Below are 19,359 nucleotides of genomic sequence, written 5' to 3'. Positions count from 1 at the left end.
CTGAATAAGAATAAGAACAAATACTTTTTTTTCTCCACAAGTAAATTTTTACTTTGCAGTACAGAAATCATTTGAGCACCATCTTTTTGTATTATTATATATATATATATATAGTTTTTTTTTACATTGATGACATTTAAACAGGGCCCTTGTCATATCAATACTGCCATAGTAGACATTTGGTCATTTTAAAGCAATTAGTCAACTTCACCACAAATGCCCAACCTGCTTTAGTCTGCTCAGGTCTGTTCATTTTTAATAGAATACTTTTCTTTCCTTTCCTAAGACATTATGGTTTCTCAAGCTGCAAACAGGTCCAGGTAGTTTGCCTTCTTGCTGGACTATACTTGCTCGTTCAGTGTCTTGGCCTAGGTACAGTAAGATGCCTTGCCCGGGGCTGGCTACTAGAGGCTGGAGATGAGCCACTAGGACAAGGAGGCTGATAAATGAAAACAAAAAAACAACAACGCTCCCCAATCACAATCGATGGAGTATTTATATTAGCTGGTCACGGAAACAATTAAAAGCTTCCTCTCTCACACATGGTTATTGGTGGTCAAATGAAGCTTTGCTGGCCAAACCCTTTTTTGGTTATGGCCTATAGGAATAGTGCTTCATTATAACTGGAACAAGCCAAGCCACTCACTTACCTCCCTCACAAAAAAAACACCTGACAAGAAAAATACAACTGATCAGATAACATTTCATGATTCATTTCCCCAATACACTTATGTTTTTACATGTTTGCATTATTTATTTTTTAGTTTTTGGACAAAATAAATTTGACCCTCCCACACTGTGGTACTGTTTTCTTTTGATTGATCAATTGATTTGGCATCTGTGGACTAAACACCCTCATCCAGGAGAGAAAATGATCAGTTACATTATGAAAAAGAATGTAGGGCGTATGTATACCAATGTTCAGTGCAACAGCTCTCTGAAAGTGATTATAAAAAGCATAACTCCCGCCTGGCCCCCCTTTTCCAGCGATGCTATATTATAACTTTATATATAGTGTGAACTTCCATAACGGGAAAAACATACACTTGGATCATCAGCCAGCCCATTTATCTATATTTGTATGGTTTTCCTTATTTTTGAAAGATTTCAGTGGTCGGCAGCAAACATCTGATATTCACGAGTGTTGCAGACTCTCTTGTTTCTCTACTGGTCAGCTGCGTCACCGAAGATGTCGTTCTTCTTGCGCTCCATCTCTGCAAAGTCAAATTCTATACCCGTCATCCTCTTGTAGATGTCCTTGATGTCGTCGCAAGTGGTCTCGAAGTGGGTGGTAGCATCGTAGGTACGGGACATGAAGATCTACGCCAACAATAAGAAAACAATAGATGGTTAAACACAGGCAAACAATAATTGTATTTTTGTTAACACAAGGTCACTGGATTTGACTGGGTTAAGAAGAAACAGAAGTAATGGACCCACCTGGCTTTCAGCACCCATGTCAGTTGGTGCGTACTGGTCACTGATGCTCACAAACCTGCAGAGAGAAATGACAACGTCAACATGACCGTAGCAAAGACTAGTGGGAGAATGCCAACAGTTTAGTGATGAGGCTCGTACTTCTGCTCGACAGGCTCCAGCAGGTCCATGGCTGGTTTGACCTCCATCTCAGGGTTGTCCGTCTCCACTGTGGTGCTGACGATGGCCACATACTTCCCCTGTGCTGCCACATTATGAGTATAGGAGATCATGCACACGTAGATATCTGCAAAAAAAAAAAAAAAAAAAAGTGATCAGCAAATTCAATATTTCACTCCTTGTCCGAGTTGGGTTCGTTTGGGGCAGTGATATGGTTACGTCCATACCACCCTTCAAATATTAATTTGATTCACCATCTCACCCTCAGTGGGGTCAGGGAAAACAGTTTTCAGGGATACAGTATCGTTAACCTAGCTTCCTTTTCCCCTTAAAATCAGATGTGGGGATCCCCCCTCAGGCGTTTCTCCTACATGATGTTAGAATCATCTTAGTCTTAAGTAGAGTACTTCAAGACTTTTGGGTAGTGGAGTGTGAAGATGGTCTCATGTTCAATATATAAATCTCATGCATTGTTTCCATATGGGCCTTGCGTGGTGACCACTTCCTGCAGCAGGGCTCACCGTGCTTCCTGTTGACCTGGTTCTGGGGGATGATGATCTGACAGGAGTTTGCGTCGCTGGTGTTCTTGATGGGGTGGCTCATGATGCAGATGACCCGGATCACCTGACCGACCTTGGTGCTGCGGTCCATTAGATAGCTGGGATCGCAGATCAGCTGCTTACAGCGGGCGATCTGAGGTGGGGGGGGGGTTAAATATTAGCCTTAAGATTACACATGCCTTCCTCTAGTCCTCAGAGTACAGCCTCTATATAAGCCAGGGAGAAATAACATGATTCTTACCTCTCCCTCAGACTTGACTCCCACTACTTTTCCATCCTCCACGACGATCTCCTCAATGGGCTTGTTCAGCATGTAGGTTCCTCCATAGATAGCACTTAGTCTACAGGAAGGAGATAGGGAACGAGAGGGAGAGATTTTAACTAGAAGCACACGGTTCAGAATTCTATTGTATACTTTCAAGAAATAGCACACTTTGAAAAGACCCATCTAAATTTGAACAGTCCAACAGAAAAACAAGAATAACCATTGGGCATTCTGCTGAACATTGTATTTGGATTCAAATGAGTCAAATCTTAATTTGCATAGTGAAATTCAACAAGCCAAAACACATAAAACAAAGGCAGCAAGCCTGAAAATGATAGAGGTCAGAGTTGAGGTGAGCCTTACCTGGCGAACCCTTGGGGCAGCTCCCCCAGGCCGTAGAGGGGGTAGAGGTACGGACTCTTGCCATATCTGGCCAGAGACTCACTGTACAGCTTGATCCTGTTTAGCGAGTCCATGCAAGGCAGGTCCAGGTACCTGAGAGAGAGGAGAGAGACAAGTATGAATACAGTGCTTTCTTTGAATATATAACCAAGTTTCTTGAAAGACTGGAAAATAGAATGACCATCCTTGACAGCCTGTGCTTGTGAGGCTACCATGTCATCTAAACGGTATATCATAACGGTGACATTCCAGGTCAGCTTTTACACAGTCTCAGAATATTGCTATATCCTGAAATCTGATAATCAACGTAGTGCAACTGCAAATAGGATGACCTGGAACTCTTCATGCTTTTTAGTTGACCCAAAAATGGCCGAACACCTTCCATCTCTGGCTCGGCCAATAAGAAGATGCAGGTGACTCACTCGTCTGTCCGGTAGAGGGCGAGGGAGTGTCCTGTGAAGTCGATGACGTCCTGGCCCAGGTCAAACTTCTTGAACACGTCCCTCATCGTCGTCTTGTTGGGGTCCACGCCCTCCATGGTCTTGGGGTCGTTTTCGTCAAAGTTGGCCACGAAAACCAGGAACTTTCTGAAGCGCCGTTTTTCAAACAGCCCCATCAGACCTGTAAGGGAGAGAGTTGTGCTATTCAGGGGTAGCTAATTATCTACATGATTGAGAGCTGAAAAGCAAGACAATGTAGAACCAGGAAGAGGTCATTTGTGAGGAGCTGGGATGACAGTAAGACATTTTTGACGTATGACTGCTGTAAGCCGGATGTGTATTAGACTTGATTAAAAGTTAACTCTGCATACAGTAAACCTGAGCTTATCGGACATCAAAACTACGAAACCCAACCTCCTTTATTTCCCATAGTCCCCCTGTACCACTCACTCGATGCCAGGGCCTCGGTCTCGGTGGAGGGCACTTTGTAGATGCTGCCCTTCTTGTAGACGAAGCTGCCTTCAATCACCTTGAAGTCCAGGTAGCGCGTCACCTGTGTGATCAGCAGCATGCGGACCAACTGACCTGCACAGGTGAGACAGACAAATCAGTGTTACCTTTCCCAGGCAGGTTAGGAGAATACAGTTCAATCCAATTCAAATCACTTTTACATATACAGCTTCATTCATCTTCAAATTGAAAGTGCTCTCTGTTGCCTCATCCTGTCAATCACATCCAATCATTGCTAGGCAACAGGATCAGTCGCACAGTCAAATACGGCCACGACACAACTACTGAATATTCCAGAATCACATTTTAGGTATTCATCCCTTCTTTGCCGCTGAGACCAAGGATGAATTGTTATATCTAAGGTCCTGAGTTTTTCCTGGTCTTGTGACATGGTCAGGAAAACTCCTGGCCCTAGTTAATATAATACATAATAAAAAGTGGTGATTAGTGTATACCGTTGGCCATGAGAAACTTCGGGATGAGGTCCACATTCCAGTCCCGGCCTTTTCCCATGGACTCCGGTGGGGCGCCTGGGAGACTGAAGCGTTTATACAGCTAAAAGAGAGAAAATATTTTGCCATTTTGTTGAAGCAGCAATTAAGCCTAGAGGAATACAACAGAGTGCATATGTGTCACCCATTTTTAAGGATATTAAGATTAGTATGACTAGTTCCTTGTTCTCTTCCTCATGCCTCATTATTCGGATTCATACGGTTACAAACATTGCTGGGAAATGGGTGAGTAGGCATCCTGCCTGTTATCTTGTGTAATGGTGCAGTCTTTGTTTACGTCATGTGTGGCCTGTTAAGGTTGGTCTTAGGGGTCAGCGCCTCAGAGGTCAAGCAGTAGAGGTCAGGGGTTGACTTACATCCTCCAGGGGAGTGATGGAAGCACTCTCTGCCCCGTAGTAGGAGTTCCGGTCCATGTGCAGGACCTTCTTCCCCTTCACCGACATGATCCCTGACAGGATGCATTCCTATTGGACGAGAAACAGGAAGGAGAGGGGTTTGAGCATCAGAAATCACTTACACCTGGATAGTGGCCAAAATCGCACAGGTCAAACATTTGGAATGTTAATTGAATCCTTAATATTGATTTTCATGTTTGAGATTATATTGTTGTATGAATATTGCTCGTATCAGTATTTCCAGATACGATTGTTTCATAATGGCAGTCACGGTCTCATTACGGCAGAAAATGCACTAAAAGCCTCAGATTTCAAACAGCCAAGATTCAACTAGACAAGGAAACACTTGAGGCTTTGTCGCAGAATGTAGTCAAAGTAATGAATGTGGTCCCTGTCTGGTTTGGCCTTGTCTTTTCAAGCTCTGATCTGATAACTGACTGCGTGGCCGGCAACAGTGGACCAGTCCAGCTGCAGGGTCTCTATAATGATAGCTTATGCTAGTGGTCTATCCATGCTTCCCCTCTGCTAGCTGTGTGTGTACTTAAAATTGATAAACACTGATTATATAGTGTAAGCAATCATTTAGCCTAATAAGCAGGAATTCCATAAAAAGATTGATATGACACAACAGACAAACATTAAATCCACTCATGAATCTTCTGGGAGAGTAGACTTAAGGCTGTGACTGAAGATGGCCTCTGGTGTGTGTGCGCGTTTGCCACTTTTGATAAGAGGGCAGTGGAGGAGAGAGGGGCGTGGGTGGGACCAATTCAGTAAGATCTCCAGCCTGGTTAACAGTAGGGAAGGATTCCAGAATCTAGAACGCAGAACTCTATTTAACATTCTCTGTCATTCTGGAGTAGAGGCAGTCTGTAGTGGCAGTGTGACCACAAAATAAAGGGTTTCAGCAATGACCGCTAAAGCAGGGAGCTATGCAGAGGGGGGAGTAGGTTTGAGTGTCCAATTCAACTCACGCTCAGTTTAAAAGATGGAATTTAGGCTAGATCAGACAACCAAAATTGCCGATCAACAGCTTTCTGTTTCTCCCTTTGCAGTACTAGGCTGCAATTCGAGTTCCTCTGTCAAGGCAATAGTTTTCCAAATTGAGTCAAGAATCACGGGCTGCCTGGTACGGCATTCCCGGCCGGCCAGAGGAAAACGTACGTGGGTGACTGACTCTGCAATTCCCACAGTTTTTCAAAGGCTTTAAGATTACGGCAGCTGGTTTGTAGAAGCAGCAAACCTGCATCATGTGGTTCCGTGGACTTTATTCCAAAAAAAGTTCAACTGAAATGCCTCCCGATTCAGAACACTGCTGATAGAGGGATAGCTTCTGCCTACATATTGAATTCGCAATATTTGATCTTACTGTAACAAATCACCCTTGATAAGACCGTTGAATGACTCAGATTGAATATAATGGGGGGGGGGAAAAGGTGACAGGTTGTGTTTGAGGGAGAGGCATATTTTATAGGCTACATTGTGTTGACAATGACTAATGACACAAACACAGGACACCACAGCACAGTGTCATGATTCCACACTCCTGGTGTACACTGCTGCCAGGTCCTACAGAATGCCTTATGTCACAGGATGTGACACTGCACTGGTGTTGCTATTGCTTTAGTTTCTATCTCCCTAGAGTCAGCCCCACTCAGATCAGGAAAACTTAGGACAGGGCTCCTCCGGTGTACAAAAACAGCACCCCGCCCTGCTGTTACCATCATCGCAGGGATACAGTGTCCCTGCCCCATGCTAGCCCTAACCAACCCCTCATCTGGGGCTGGGCAAGTTTAAAGTAAGGACAGTACCATTTCCTCACCACTGCATTTTCAGACCACGGGCCTTAACGTTAGACAAACAGGGACTTTTACTGAGCTAACATTTAAAAAAATAAAAATAAGGCACTGACCAGTCAGGTCTCTCAGGGAAAGAAAAATCAATGTCCACTCTCAGAGAGAAGCCTTGATGTCACTCAACGTGAGAATAAAGTGACGCAGGACTGCCTGTGCTAAACATCCGCAGCGGAAGCATGTGCTCATCTCACTGACTGGTAGTCTACCACAAGCACATGAGGAACGTCTGTTTCATAAAAGGCATCTTAGAAAAAGGTTCAGGTAATGCCTTTGATGTTCCATCCATAATGACCAAATTAGCATTTTAGTACCAATTATTACCAAGCATTTACAGATGTATTTATTTTGTGGGAAAAGGGAACCATAAAACATGCCTTGAGGATGTCTGATGAGAGAAAAATACCTCAGCAAATGTCTAAGCAGTTCATATTTCCATATTCATTTAGGAAGACAATCAATTTGGTTGCGTGGTGTAAATTGTCCTTGTTTCTCATCACAGTTCTGTAAATCCATTAAATATACATACATGGAGGGTGGCAGGTAGCCAAGTGGTTAGAGTGTTGGGCCAGTAAGGGGAAAGGTTGCTGTTTTGATTACCCGAGCCCCCAAGGTGAAAAACCTGTCGATGTGTCAAGGCAGTTAAGCCCAATTTGCTCCAGGGGCGCCGTTCTACTATGGTTGACACTGTTAAACGACACATTTCACTATCCGGGGTGTGACAAAACGTTTTTAAGGTGCTGTAACTTCCTGAATAATATATGGCAGTAAATGGATGCCTCCCAGACACAATTTTGAGTGGCATGGGACTCAGGCAGCCCTGCTGTCTGTAGGCTCTGACATTCTGCTGAGGGAAGCCTAGTCATCACAACCTCAGGCTGAAAGAGAGATCGAAGAGACCAACCCTCAATTCAGGAAGGAAGAGTCAAACAAGCAACAAAACACACTGAAGTGAGGGGGGAAACGTCACAGTTAATCTTTAACACAGCGGCCCTATAAAAAGCAGGTAGATTTTTATGATGAGAGACTGACTGAGGCCCACTCTGAAGACGGTAAAGTGTTGGGCGGCTCTCTGAAGTTCAAAAGGCCACAGTGTGTGTCACGCTGGGAACAAGAGTGACTGTGTGCCAGTGCCACCCTGGCTGACATTTCCCCACAACTCCTTCATGTGTGGCTCCAAAAGGTTGGGATCCAATATCTGGACTGCAAGAAGAGTGCATCTGTATTGTCATTGCACACTCTCAGGATCCACACACATTACTAGAACCATCACACCATCTTCCCTAGCTCTAATTGAATGACGCTCAAGGTTGTTAACTAAATCTAATGCCCCCATGTTTCATCTACTACTGCGGCCCTCTATCCTTTTATCAGGAAAAGGGTTAGCTTGGCCAGGACTCAAATTACATCACATGAATGACATCAAATGACAACCAAAAGTATCAAGTGGTGGTGTAAAAGAGGGGCTACAATATTGATGACCATGCCCTCCTGACCCTCATCCTTTTAGTAAGGGGACAGATGGACTGCAAGCTGCAGAGGAAGAAGAATACATACAATAAAAAGCATATCCCAGAACAGCCAGTTCTCCTTTCCCCACCATGTCTTTCTCCACCACAAAGAGGAACCACATAGACCACAATCAATGTGAGATGCTTAAATAAATGCCAAACAGAACTGGATACTTGTGTTGGGTTATGAGAATATGAAACATACTTATTCATGTCACTGAGGGAGAGAGGGTAATGTATAATGTTTACATTATGTTAGAATATGTTATTGTTAGCCATCAGGGATCCTATGGGAGGGATCTTCTGGGAGGAGAAGAGAGTCTGGTACCAGTCACCATGAAAGCTGTGAGTTGGGGAGGAGTGAGCACTTTGGGCCAGAGGTTAGATCAGATGAATTGAGGAAGAACATATCACTAAGGTTCTGGCTAGCAACAGCATTGGCTGTTCAGATGTATAGGGGGAGACTTAACATAGGAGAAAGGGTTAAATATCAGTGCTTGTGTGAACATGTTTTTGTCTGTTCAGCGGTTCGATCTTATGGGAAGAATAAACTTGGTTTAAGCCTTCATAGTGTCAGTCGAGTTCTTACTCTGATAATTAGAACCTAACACTTGCTAGGTTTGACCAGCACCAGCTGGACCAATGCTCATATCATACCACTATCATAGTATATGGCGCCAGTTAGGTCTACGTGATGCCTCAGAGCTCTCGTAACGGTCTGTCTGGATTTTGCAGAACTTAAACTTACCCTGTACTCTCAGTTCCTTTGTGAATGAACCACAAGCATCTGCAGTCGAAAACAACACAGGAGTCACCAACCCAAAAGCCAACACTCTTAGCCAGACTGCCTACCCCTACCACTGACAAACCAAATGCATTCCTGACTGCCATATCCTGTTGGAGTGGACTACACAGGATTCTGAACGATTTCACAAGATTCCTGGATGGAATATGTTATGTAATTAGTTTTGTAAACATGGAATGTGACAGTCAGTGTGACTGACAGCAAAGGAACTAGCTGGACCTTTATCAGTGAAATTATTGCTTTCAAACCTTGGCAATGGATTGTTTCACATGAAACAGTATGATTTTGTCTTATTGTGTGTGTTCTATTGCTGAACTGTTATTTTTAACAAAACACTCCCCCACGTGAGTCAGACATGCAAGACAGACAGGAAACTGTCAATAGATAATCTGAGTGAGGCCTCAGAGTACAGAAAATACTATCACAAGTCTTTCCTGTCATGCATCAACCGAGTGTTTTACGACTGAGTAAAGCAGTGGCAACAACATATCGGTCATTTTGGTTCTCTCAATGTTGGCTACTTAGCTGGCTAGTGGACACAAAGTAATTAGCTGGTACTGATGAATCAACTTGAGAAAATAGCTGACACAAATCAGGGTTTCCCAAACTCGGTCCTTGGGCTCCCCCTTGGTGCACATTTGGTTTTTGCTATGATTACTTGAGTCAGCTGTGTAGTGCTAGGGCAGGCCAGAGTTTGGGAAACGCTGAGCTAAGTAACATTAGCTAGCTCATTCGGGTCTGGTGGATTATGGTTCAGAAATTGCAGGTGTGGCTGTTGTTCACTACCCATTCATTTTACTAACACTGAATTAGCTAGCTATTTATACTGAACAAAAATATAAAATGCAACATGAGTGTTAGTCCCATATTTCATGAGCTTAAATAAAATATCCCAGAAATGTTCCATAAAAAGCTGTCATATTTTGAGCACATCCCTTTTAGTAAGCATTTCTCCTTTCCCAAGGTAATCCATTCACCTGACAGGTGTGGCTGATTAAACAGCATGATCATTACACAGGTGCACCTTGTGTTGGGGACAATAAAAGGCCATTAAAATGTGCAGTTGTCACATAAACCTTGAGACATCTGTGGCATTGTGTTGAGGGAGCGTACTATTGGCATGCTGACTGCAGGAATGTCCACCAGAACTGTTGCAAGATCATTTCTCTACCCTAAGCCACCTCCAATGCCGTTTTAGAGAATTTGGCAGTACGTCCAACCGGCCACCACAGATCTTCCACATCTGGCTTCTTCACCTGCGGGGTTGTCCAAGACCAGCCACCCGTACAACTGATAAAACTAGGGGTTTGCTCAACCAAAGAATTTCAGCACTAACTGTCAGAATCCATCTCAGGGAAGCTCATCTGCGTGCTCGTTGTCTTGACCTGACTGCAGTTTGCTTCGGTGGGCAAATGCTCACCTTCGAATGGCTACTGGCATGCTGGAGAAGTGTGCTCTTCACGGATGAATCCCGGTGTCAACTGTACCGGACAGACGTCAGACAGCGTGTATGACGTCGTGTGGGTGCGCGGTTTGCTGATGTCAACATTGTGAACAGTGTCCCATGATGGCGGTGGGTTTATGGTAGGCAGGCATAAGCTACGGCCTATGAATACTATTTAATTTTATCAATGGCAATTTGAGTGCACAACGATACTGTGACGAGATCCTGAGGCGCATTTTTGTGTCCTTCATCCACCGCCATCACCTCATGTTTCAGCACAATGCACAGTCGCATTTCGCAAGGATCTGTACACAATTCCTGGAAGCTGAAAATGTCCCAGTTTTTCCATGGCCTGCATACTCGCCAGACATCTCACCCATTGAGCATGTTTGGGATGCTCTGGGTCGATGTGTAGGACATGTTCCAGTTGTCGCCAAGATCCCAAAACTTTGCGCAGCCATTGAAGAGTGGGACAACTTTCCACAGGCCACAATTAACAGCCTGATCAACTCTATGTGAAGGAGATGTGTCACGCTGCATGAGGCAAATGGTGGTCAAACTAACAGTTGCATATCTGTGTTCCCGGTCATGTGAAATCAATAGATTAGGGCCTAATTTATTTAAATTGACTGTTTTCGTATATGAACTATAACTCAGTTAAATCTTTGAAAATGTTGCGTTTATAGTTATGTTCAGTGTACTAACCAACCCATCATAGGTACACCAGTTAGATTAGCTAACTAGTTACACGTTAGCTAGCTAATCTGATACTCGCGGGGAGAATCTCCTCCCCAAAACAAACCAAAACCATTGCCTGTTAAAGAGAAATCCAAGCACTCATGAATAAAGCTTCATCCCATGGTGATGGTAACGTTAAATAAATTGGTATCCAACTCGAAAATTACACTAGCTTTGTATTCACACTCAACATGAGAGCACAGGCACACTTTTTCAAACTAAAAAGGACAATACACTAACAAGCTGAAACAAAGCTGTCATCAGCTACAGTAGCGAGCCAGCTATCATGCTAGCCATTAGCTACCAATGCCAGCTAGATTTTTCAATTTGATTGATAAACAGCATGCATGAATATGAGACTGAGGCACCACCTTAAAATGACAAACGTATTAGTAGTTACCTAGCTAACTACCGAACGTTAAGTTCATTGATAAAAATACTTGTGAATGCAAACATTGACAGACGTGACCACTGACAGTAGTTAGCTAGCTAGCTTATTAGGCCCAGCCGATAGTTGAACTACGCTAGCTAGCGCCGTAGCGGGGTAGCAAAACTCGACTAAGTGGAATTGAAGGAACATATTCCCTCTGAGCATCGCTAAGATTATTCAAGGAACGAACTGGCATGGTACAATTATTCTCACCGTCAGTCCGGTACCCAGCACGATAACGTCGTATTCTTCATTCATTTTCCCAATAATTTTCTCCTCTTTTCCTGAATAGTGGCCCGAAGAAAATGGAGATCTGCAAAACTGGAGACGAAAGGGGCTGCGGTTCAACGTCAAGCGATTCTGCTTCACTTTAGGGGAGGAGCCTATAGTCTTCTGTCAGAAACGGGAACATTTCTCCAATTGCTGGGTATTGATAATGAATCGATTATGTATTTATCAATGGACATTTCCCTTAATATATTTTTCATAAGAATCGTGATTTTATTAATCTTGTCATTTGTAAAAGTCTACTGTAGCTACCGTACTCCACCACCTGCCTATGCTGAGCATTTATTTTGTCGGAAGTGTCCTCTTTGTGACATTGTCCTTAGCCACATTATACGGAGTATGTATGTTCTCTCCCGTGTGTGTGTGTGCTATGCATAGATCACCTTAGTTCACTAAGTTAGTCTTTCCTGGATGGACTGGATCCAGTCCACGTTGCATCCTCAGTTTGCTTTGGTGAGTCAGTAGGTCAGGTGACAAACCCACACAATCATAACAACATATACTCCCCTAATCCTTTATTTAATCCTTCATATTCCATGCTGCCACGTGGTATTATGTATGACAACATATGCAGTGCCTTCAGAAAATATTCACACTCCTTAAATCTTTCCACATTTTGTTGTGTTGCAGCCTGAATTTAAAGTGGATTAAATGTATATATTTTTGTCACTGGCCTACACACTACCGAACATTTCACTAATTAATCAAAATAAAACAATTAAATGTCTTGAGTCAATAAGTATTCAACCCCTTTGTTATGGCAAGTCTAAATTATTTCAGGAGTAAAAATGCTCTGAACAAGTCACATAATGAGTTGCAAGGACTCACTCTGTGTGCAATAATATTGTTTAACAAGATTTTTGAATGACTACTTCATCTCTGTCCCTCAGTCAAGCAGTGAATTTCAAACACAGATTCAACCACAAAGACCAGGGATGTTTTCCAATGTCTCGCAAAGGACACCTATTGGTAGGAGAACAATAAAATAAAATAATTATAAAGTTATTAATTAAACTGTGGATGGTGTATCAGTACACCCAGTCATTACAAAGAGCCAGCAGCATACCACCCTGCATTCCACTGCTGGCTTGCCTCTGAAGTTAACCTGGCTTAGTCCTGGTCAGTTCCTGGATGGGAGACCAGATGCTGTAGTAGTGGTGTTGGAGGTGTAGGCAGGAGGCACTAAAGGTAAAGTTTGTGATGGAACATTTTATGTTTGTGCTTTTCTAATAACCAATTTCTGTGTTCATGCAAGTGACTGATTGAACGAATCCTCACTATCAGTATCTGTAATTTGGCAGCACGGCCTGAACCTTGTTTTGAGAAAGGGATATCTCAGTTTCAAGGTCTCAGCTTTGAGAAAAGATGCTCACGAGGTACTGGTCTGTCACATACATGACCCATTATTGGTCGGTCATATGAATGAAGCAAACGTTAATGATCAATTAATTATGAATGATGAATAAGCTAAATCATGCAAATTTAACTTGACTTTGAGTGTCCCTGTAAAGAATTTCCACAACAAAAGTAATTCACTTTTTGTCCTGAATAACAAAGTGTTATGTTTGGGGCAAATCCAACACAACATATCACTTACTACCACTCTTCATATTTTCAAGCATGGCGGTGGTTGCATCATGTTAAAATAAACGGAATAGAGCCAAGCACAGGAAAAAAACTGGTTCAGTCTGCTTTCCAACAGACACTAGGAGACAAATTCACCTTTCAGCTGGACAATAACCTAAAACACAAGGCCAAATATACACTGGAGTTGCTTACCAAGACAACATGTAATGTTCCTGAGTGGCCTTGTTACAGTTTTGACAGAAATCAGCATGGAAATCTATGGCAAGACTTGAAAATGGCTGTCTAGCAATGATCAATAATTTTAATCTCACGTTTTAACACTACAAAATGTGGAAAAAGTAAAAGAGTGTGAATACTTTCTGAAGGCACTGTATTGGTTTCATCCCCATCAACAAAATCCACACATAAAGAAATTATATGAAGTTATTATTCTGCCATCCAGAATACCATTAATGCCTATCATGTATTGATTCTCCATTCAGACAGTAGTTGATGTCAAATCACATTCAAACACTCTGAGCACGTCTGGTTTTTTGGCAAGCTGTTGAGCAGTAGTGCCCGAGGCATCCACCACATCTACTAGCCCCAGCTGTAGGATTGTCCTCACCGCTTCTGCATGCTGTCCTGTACACGCCATATGAAGAGCTGGGGACGCACATAGAGATACAGGCAGTAGATTCATTAATCAATGTCAGATACTTGCTGGCGCAGAGATCTGCACAGTGCACACACAGGGTAGAGGTCTTCACGGGTCCAACATACCCAAAATTCCGAGATCCGACCAAGATCTGAGACAAAAATATGGGTCCTGGGTTGGATCTCGGAATTTTGGGTCTGTCAGGACTCACATTTTTGTCTCAGATCTGGGTCGGATCTGATATAATTTCCACAGGTCTCAGATATGTGCAATTTAAATTGATTTACTGACTAGATCCGTCCTCTGTTAATTTAATGTGTGTGAGGTGATGAAAACTGAACGAGCTTGTAGCTTAGGTCCAGCTGAAACTGATTACGGCTGCTCCCCTCACATGCGCGAAAGGAGTGAAAGGAGCCTTGGACTAGGCTACTGTTGATTGCTAAGATGGAGGCCTTTTTCATTCAAGTAAAATGAAAGTTAGAGGAGAAATAGTATAGTGAAAAGAAGGCGACAACAGGAATGTCCTCAGGGACAAGTTTTAATATTGTAGTGGACAAAGATGAGAAGAAAGTTGGCTTGGCTAAATGGACTGAGTGCAATTCGCTATTCAGGTTTGATGCTATTTTTGAACTTGTATTTATTTATTTCGTATTAATTATCATTTGTTTTAGAATTATTAATATTATTGTATATCATTATTTTTGTAGGCCTGTAAAATAATCTAAACCAGTTCTTTAAATATGCAAAAAGTGTTTTGTTTCATTATGTTGAGACATTTTTGTTGGCTAAATTAAGTTAACTGTCTTTTTAAACTTTGTACTCCGTATTTAGTTTAATATAGGTTAAAAGTAGGCCTGTTGTAAAATAAATAGCTTTAGCCTATTGCTGTCATTTGATGGGTAGTTGCTACAATATAGGCCTAGTCTGTTCAAAACCTTTGTAAAGGTTTAAACCAGTTCTTTAAATATGACACAAGTGTTTTTTTTTGCCAAATGAAGTTCCATCTGACGAGTATAAAGAAATGCATGTCAGTGTTGGGAACATGGCGACAGCATACCTCTATCTTTCTCTCTTGGGCTAAGCCCAAGCTTTTCTTCCTTTATATAGATTTTCATAATATCATACAGTGGACATCTAGGCCTGTATGCATGCAATGCCCTGACACATTTAGCGCTCAAATCTCCAACAGCTAAACGGTGAGGTGGACAGTTAATATTTGAGGACGGTAAAAACCAATAAAAAAAAAATAGGCTATTAAGTTTTGAATATGCTACCCATCGAAACACAACAAATAGTTTTTTTGTAATTTGTTATAGTCACTTTTTAAGGACACGTATGGCCTAACTGTGGATCATTTCGCCAATATCACTATTTTATTGATGGAGCTGGCAGCGCCCAGTTTGAAGTTTCTTTCTCTCTCTCTCTTTCTACTCTCTGATCTGAACAGGTTTTTTGAAAATTACTTCATGCATATCGGATGGGGTGGGAAAGCCCCAGATGCATTTTGTAACGGGACCAACTTTCTGGACCTGTGATTACCCCTAACACAGGGTGCCGAGGACAGGATTCAATGACCTGCATTCAAGATCAACTGTACCTGTGACTACAGAGTGTTTTGATTGGTTTGTGGTTTGAGAATTTGATCTAGTGCCAGAACTACTTGCATACGCTAGACAGAAGTTATGTAATTAGAACACATCCTGTTCTCTATATTATGCCAACTTACATTTCCTGTTTTTCTTGTTGCACAAATTCAGATTTGGCCTCCAAGCAGTTGTTTTGATTAAAGTGTATTGCTACAAGCAAAGTGCAATTATCATAATGAATGATTATATAGCATTTAGCCTCTACAGCTGGGGTTCCCTAACTTTTTCACTCTTCCAGCATTGGGAAACATCCCGCACCTCCCCTGTGTGCACACGCCATGTCTATTTCTGTGGACACAAGCACTGTTTATGATACAAACTGTTCACACCCCTCTTGTTGGTATAGAGAATTTGGCAGGTTTAAAGCTTATTTCGTGCAATTCTACACATTTTCCCATGTCTAATGTGTATTCATGTGACATTTCAGTGTATAAAAAATACAAAAATATCTATGGGCTAAAAAACCTAAATAAAAAAATGTGAACTGACATGGGCTAGTTGATCTGAACATTTCTGACAAGTTATAAATAGCTCTCTAAGGTATGCGAAGACTAACATGACAAGAGGAACTGATGATGCACTACCCAATTTCGAAATTACATCTTGTTCATTCTACTATTACAACTTTCAGTTTAAAGCCAGATTGAGCTCCTTTAAAAATGTTTAAAAATAATAATAATATACTTTTTTGGAGGGGGGGGGCATGTGCCCCCCCCTGCCGACCCCTCGCCCCACAGTTTGGGAACCACTTCTCTACAGTACCTGTTCAGTACCTGCTCCTAATGTGAGGAGTGCTTTGATTGTGCCTGTGTGGCCCTCCTGAAAATATAAAATATCAGGCATGATATAATATTATGCACACAATTTGCCTTTATGTACAGCATAGGCCTGATAACAGACGTTTACAGAATTGAGCTAACCTTGGCAGCGTAGTGCAGGGAAGTGAGCTGCATGTCAGTGGCTGTCTGGTTCACGTCCACTCCGAGGTCCCTCACTAGGAACTCTAGCGCCTCCTCCTGGGCTGTGACAGCAACATGGTGCACCGACTGGGCCCCCAGGATGTCTGCTGCAGTCAGAGAGGCCTGTGTGACACACGAGAATGCAAGTATATACAGGTCAGTATCTTATCCAATGTCCAGTGGTTGAGGTGGTGGTTGAGGTGGATTAAATTTCCCAAGGGGACTATGGTGGAATTAAGTGAGATACAGACTAGTTGATTTATCTCAGATATGTTTTGATAGATGGAAATTTTTATTTTCATAAAGGGAGTGACCCCACAGCTGTCCCTGCCATCCGGAACATAACCACACCTGCAAACAGAGAAGTGAGGGTCAGTTAGCACTACACCCACACACACTTACACATGATCACATTAACACACAGAGCCTCAACACTGACACTCGAACATAACTTCTCACAAGTATGCAAATCCTCTGAGACATATCCTAATTCATACCTCCTCTCACACACACACACACACACACACACATAAACAAACACACCTCTGTACCAAGATGCTGACCACTTCTTCACAGCTGTGCATTGCTGTAGGAACAGAGAATAGACAGAGAAGGGGTAATGAACCAGAAAAAAGTGATATTTTATGCATATTGTTCAAAATACCTGGGAATATGTTTAGACCTGTGACATGTCTGATTTGTTAGCACAGATTACATGTCTGATTTGTTAGCACAGAGATTACCTGCAGTGTGCAGAGGAGTCCTCAGCGTCTTGCTCTCTGTCCTCCAGACTTCCGGGTTGGCCAGTAGGAGGTGCTGTATGACCGCTGGGTCTCCCTTCCTGCAGGCGATGTGGAAGGAGTTCCAGCCGTCCTTGTTCTTCAGCATGGGGTCAGCCTCGTGGGACAGTAGTTCCTGGATCATACCCAGGTTCCTCCGGGTGCAGGCCATCATCAGAGGGGTCCTGAAAGTAGAGGTGGGCCACAATGGTGGATCAGTTGCACATAATTGTTTTTATTGTGCAATACAATAAAAATATGTGTTTTTTTGACTCACCCTCCCACGCCAATTTTGTGCAGTATTTAATGATTAGCTATGTTCATAGTAGTGTGTTAATAATGGTATACAAATGCAGGAACTATTAAAATAATTCCTTCGAGCCGGATTTGAACCAGCGACCTAAGGATCTCAGCAGTTAGCCTCTACAGTCCTCCGCTCTACCAACTGAGCTATCGAAGGGATACGAAAGCTTCAAGAAAAAGCAGGCCCCTAATTCGTTCGGAAACAAGGTAGCAAAACGTTTAGTAAACAAAAAAATGAAGCCTCTCTTATTTGACCAATTCTGGTGGGCCTTCCCCGTTTCGGCCGTTTGCTTCCATTTGCTCTCTAAATGAATATGACTCTGGTCATTCAATTCATAAATATGATAAATTGAAACCAGAACTTTAATTGAATCTTAGAACAACTTATTTGTTATTTATGACAAACACACACACAAGGTCACCACTGCTGTTCCTATTTATTGTTACTATATACTTAACTGTTACTATTATTACTATATACTTAAGCTGCTAAACCAAGTTACTTCCCACTTTCACCTCCTAGTTATTTTTGGACATGGCATTTGATTCTTAATTGATACTGTACTGTATTGTTAAGGAGAGTTTGCGATTCAGTGTTTATGCATATGACATGGGCCGACGAAAAAGATTTCCTTCGAGCCGGATTTGAACCAGCGACCTAAGGATTTCAGCATTTAGCCTCTACAGTCCTCCGCTCTACCAACTGAGCTATCGAAGGGGGTTAAATCACTTTGGAAAAAACGTGTTTTTCAATACATCTTATCCTAATAGACTCGAAAATTTACAACTTCTTTGCTATTTGATTAAAAAAATATATATAAGGAATAATGTTGTCTTAATGTTTGCACATGGCATGCGTGTTGATGTATGTCTCACCAATCAGCCTTTTTTAAGCAGTCTACTTTGGCTATTTCAGTGAGCAGATAGCTCAAACACCCCTGTCCCATGGACGCAGCTTCATATGCAGAGCTCTTTTGTTGTCGGTATTGTACAGCTCTATGTCCATCCCAATCTCTTTTACTAAAATTGCATGTCCAAGTGGCCACGACGGGCAGCATAATGCAACAATGTATCACCCGATTTCCCGAAATGTTTTTTGTTGACAAATTGTGCAACAATGTTGCCACCAAGTTATTTTTTTAAACGTGCACAATTCGCCATTCTGGGTAAGCTTGATTAAATATGTCAATGTCTTCTCATCATCCATTGAACATATAAAGTTCACTATTTGACACCGTTTAAACTGCTAAAATAGCTTGATGCTGTATCTGATCAGAAGCTAGGGATTGCATGGTGACAAGTTGGTTAAATTGTTGGTCGACCAAAAGCCTACATATTTCAATTGAGTTCTACGCTACTTTTTACGTTAAAAACGCCAAAGATAGAAAACCTGAACTTAATACCTGCCATTAATACGTAAAAGAAATGCACAACACTCTTCTACCATAGGCTATGGGCTAAAACAGCTTGTAGCATGTTCAGCAAGAAATGAGGTAATACTCTGATCGTCCAGTAGGCTGTAGCAGAATTGTGCACTGGGGCTTGTAGTTTTTGATAGTCAATACTCTCAAAATAACTTATATTGAATGATAATGCATAGGTTGGGTTTATTACATTTTATTGATTTAGACTTTGTAAATAATAACTTCTTCTTCAAATTATATAGGCCTATATAGTAAAGTTATTCAGTTGTAGGCTT

The 19,359-nt window shown here is 42.1% G+C and overlaps 1 protein-coding gene, 2 non-coding genes and 1 pseudogene across 3 annotated transcripts; all 4 read right to left on the bottom strand.

Annotated features, from left to right (window-relative positions):
* Positions 1-477: 477 nt before the first annotated feature.
* Positions 478-11,822, bottom strand: LOC115133073 (rab GDP dissociation inhibitor beta-like). The gene is made up of 11 exons (XM_029665930.2): positions 11,675-11,822; positions 4,642-4,749; positions 4,229-4,328; positions 3,714-3,848; positions 3,246-3,444; positions 2,785-2,916; positions 2,398-2,497; positions 2,118-2,289; positions 1,579-1,723; positions 1,441-1,495; positions 478-1,320 (listed from the first exon to the last, which is right to left on the bottom strand). The coding sequence occupies exons 1-11, from the start codon at positions 11,717-11,719 to the stop codon at positions 1,165-1,167; spliced, it is 1,347 nt and encodes a 448-aa protein (XP_029521790.1). The 5' UTR covers positions 11,720-11,822; the 3' UTR covers positions 478-1,164.
* A 4,079-nt stretch (positions 11,823-15,901) lies between these two features.
* LOC115133811 (ankyrin repeat domain-containing protein 16-like) lies at positions 15,902-18,749 on the bottom strand (annotated as a pseudogene).
* Positions 17,730-17,817, bottom strand: trnay-gua (transfer RNA tyrosine (anticodon GUA)). The gene is given in 2 exon segments: positions 17,730-17,765; positions 17,781-17,817. It is a non-coding gene; the product is annotated as a tRNA-Tyr (tRNA).
* Positions 18,291-18,378, bottom strand: trnay-gua (transfer RNA tyrosine (anticodon GUA)). Its single transcript is given in 2 exon segments — positions 18,291-18,326; positions 18,342-18,378. It is a non-coding gene; the product is annotated as a tRNA-Tyr (tRNA).
* Positions 18,750-19,359: the final 610 nt, after the last annotated feature.

Source organism: Oncorhynchus nerka, linkage group LG8, assembly GCF_034236695.1.
Source record: "Oncorhynchus nerka isolate Pitt River linkage group LG8, Oner_Uvic_2.0, whole genome shotgun sequence".
Taxonomy (NCBI): Eukaryota; Metazoa; Chordata; class Actinopteri; order Salmoniformes; family Salmonidae; genus Oncorhynchus; species Oncorhynchus nerka.
The sequence above is the reverse complement of the archived record's forward strand: the minus strand, read 5'-3'. Positions and strand labels throughout refer to the sequence as shown.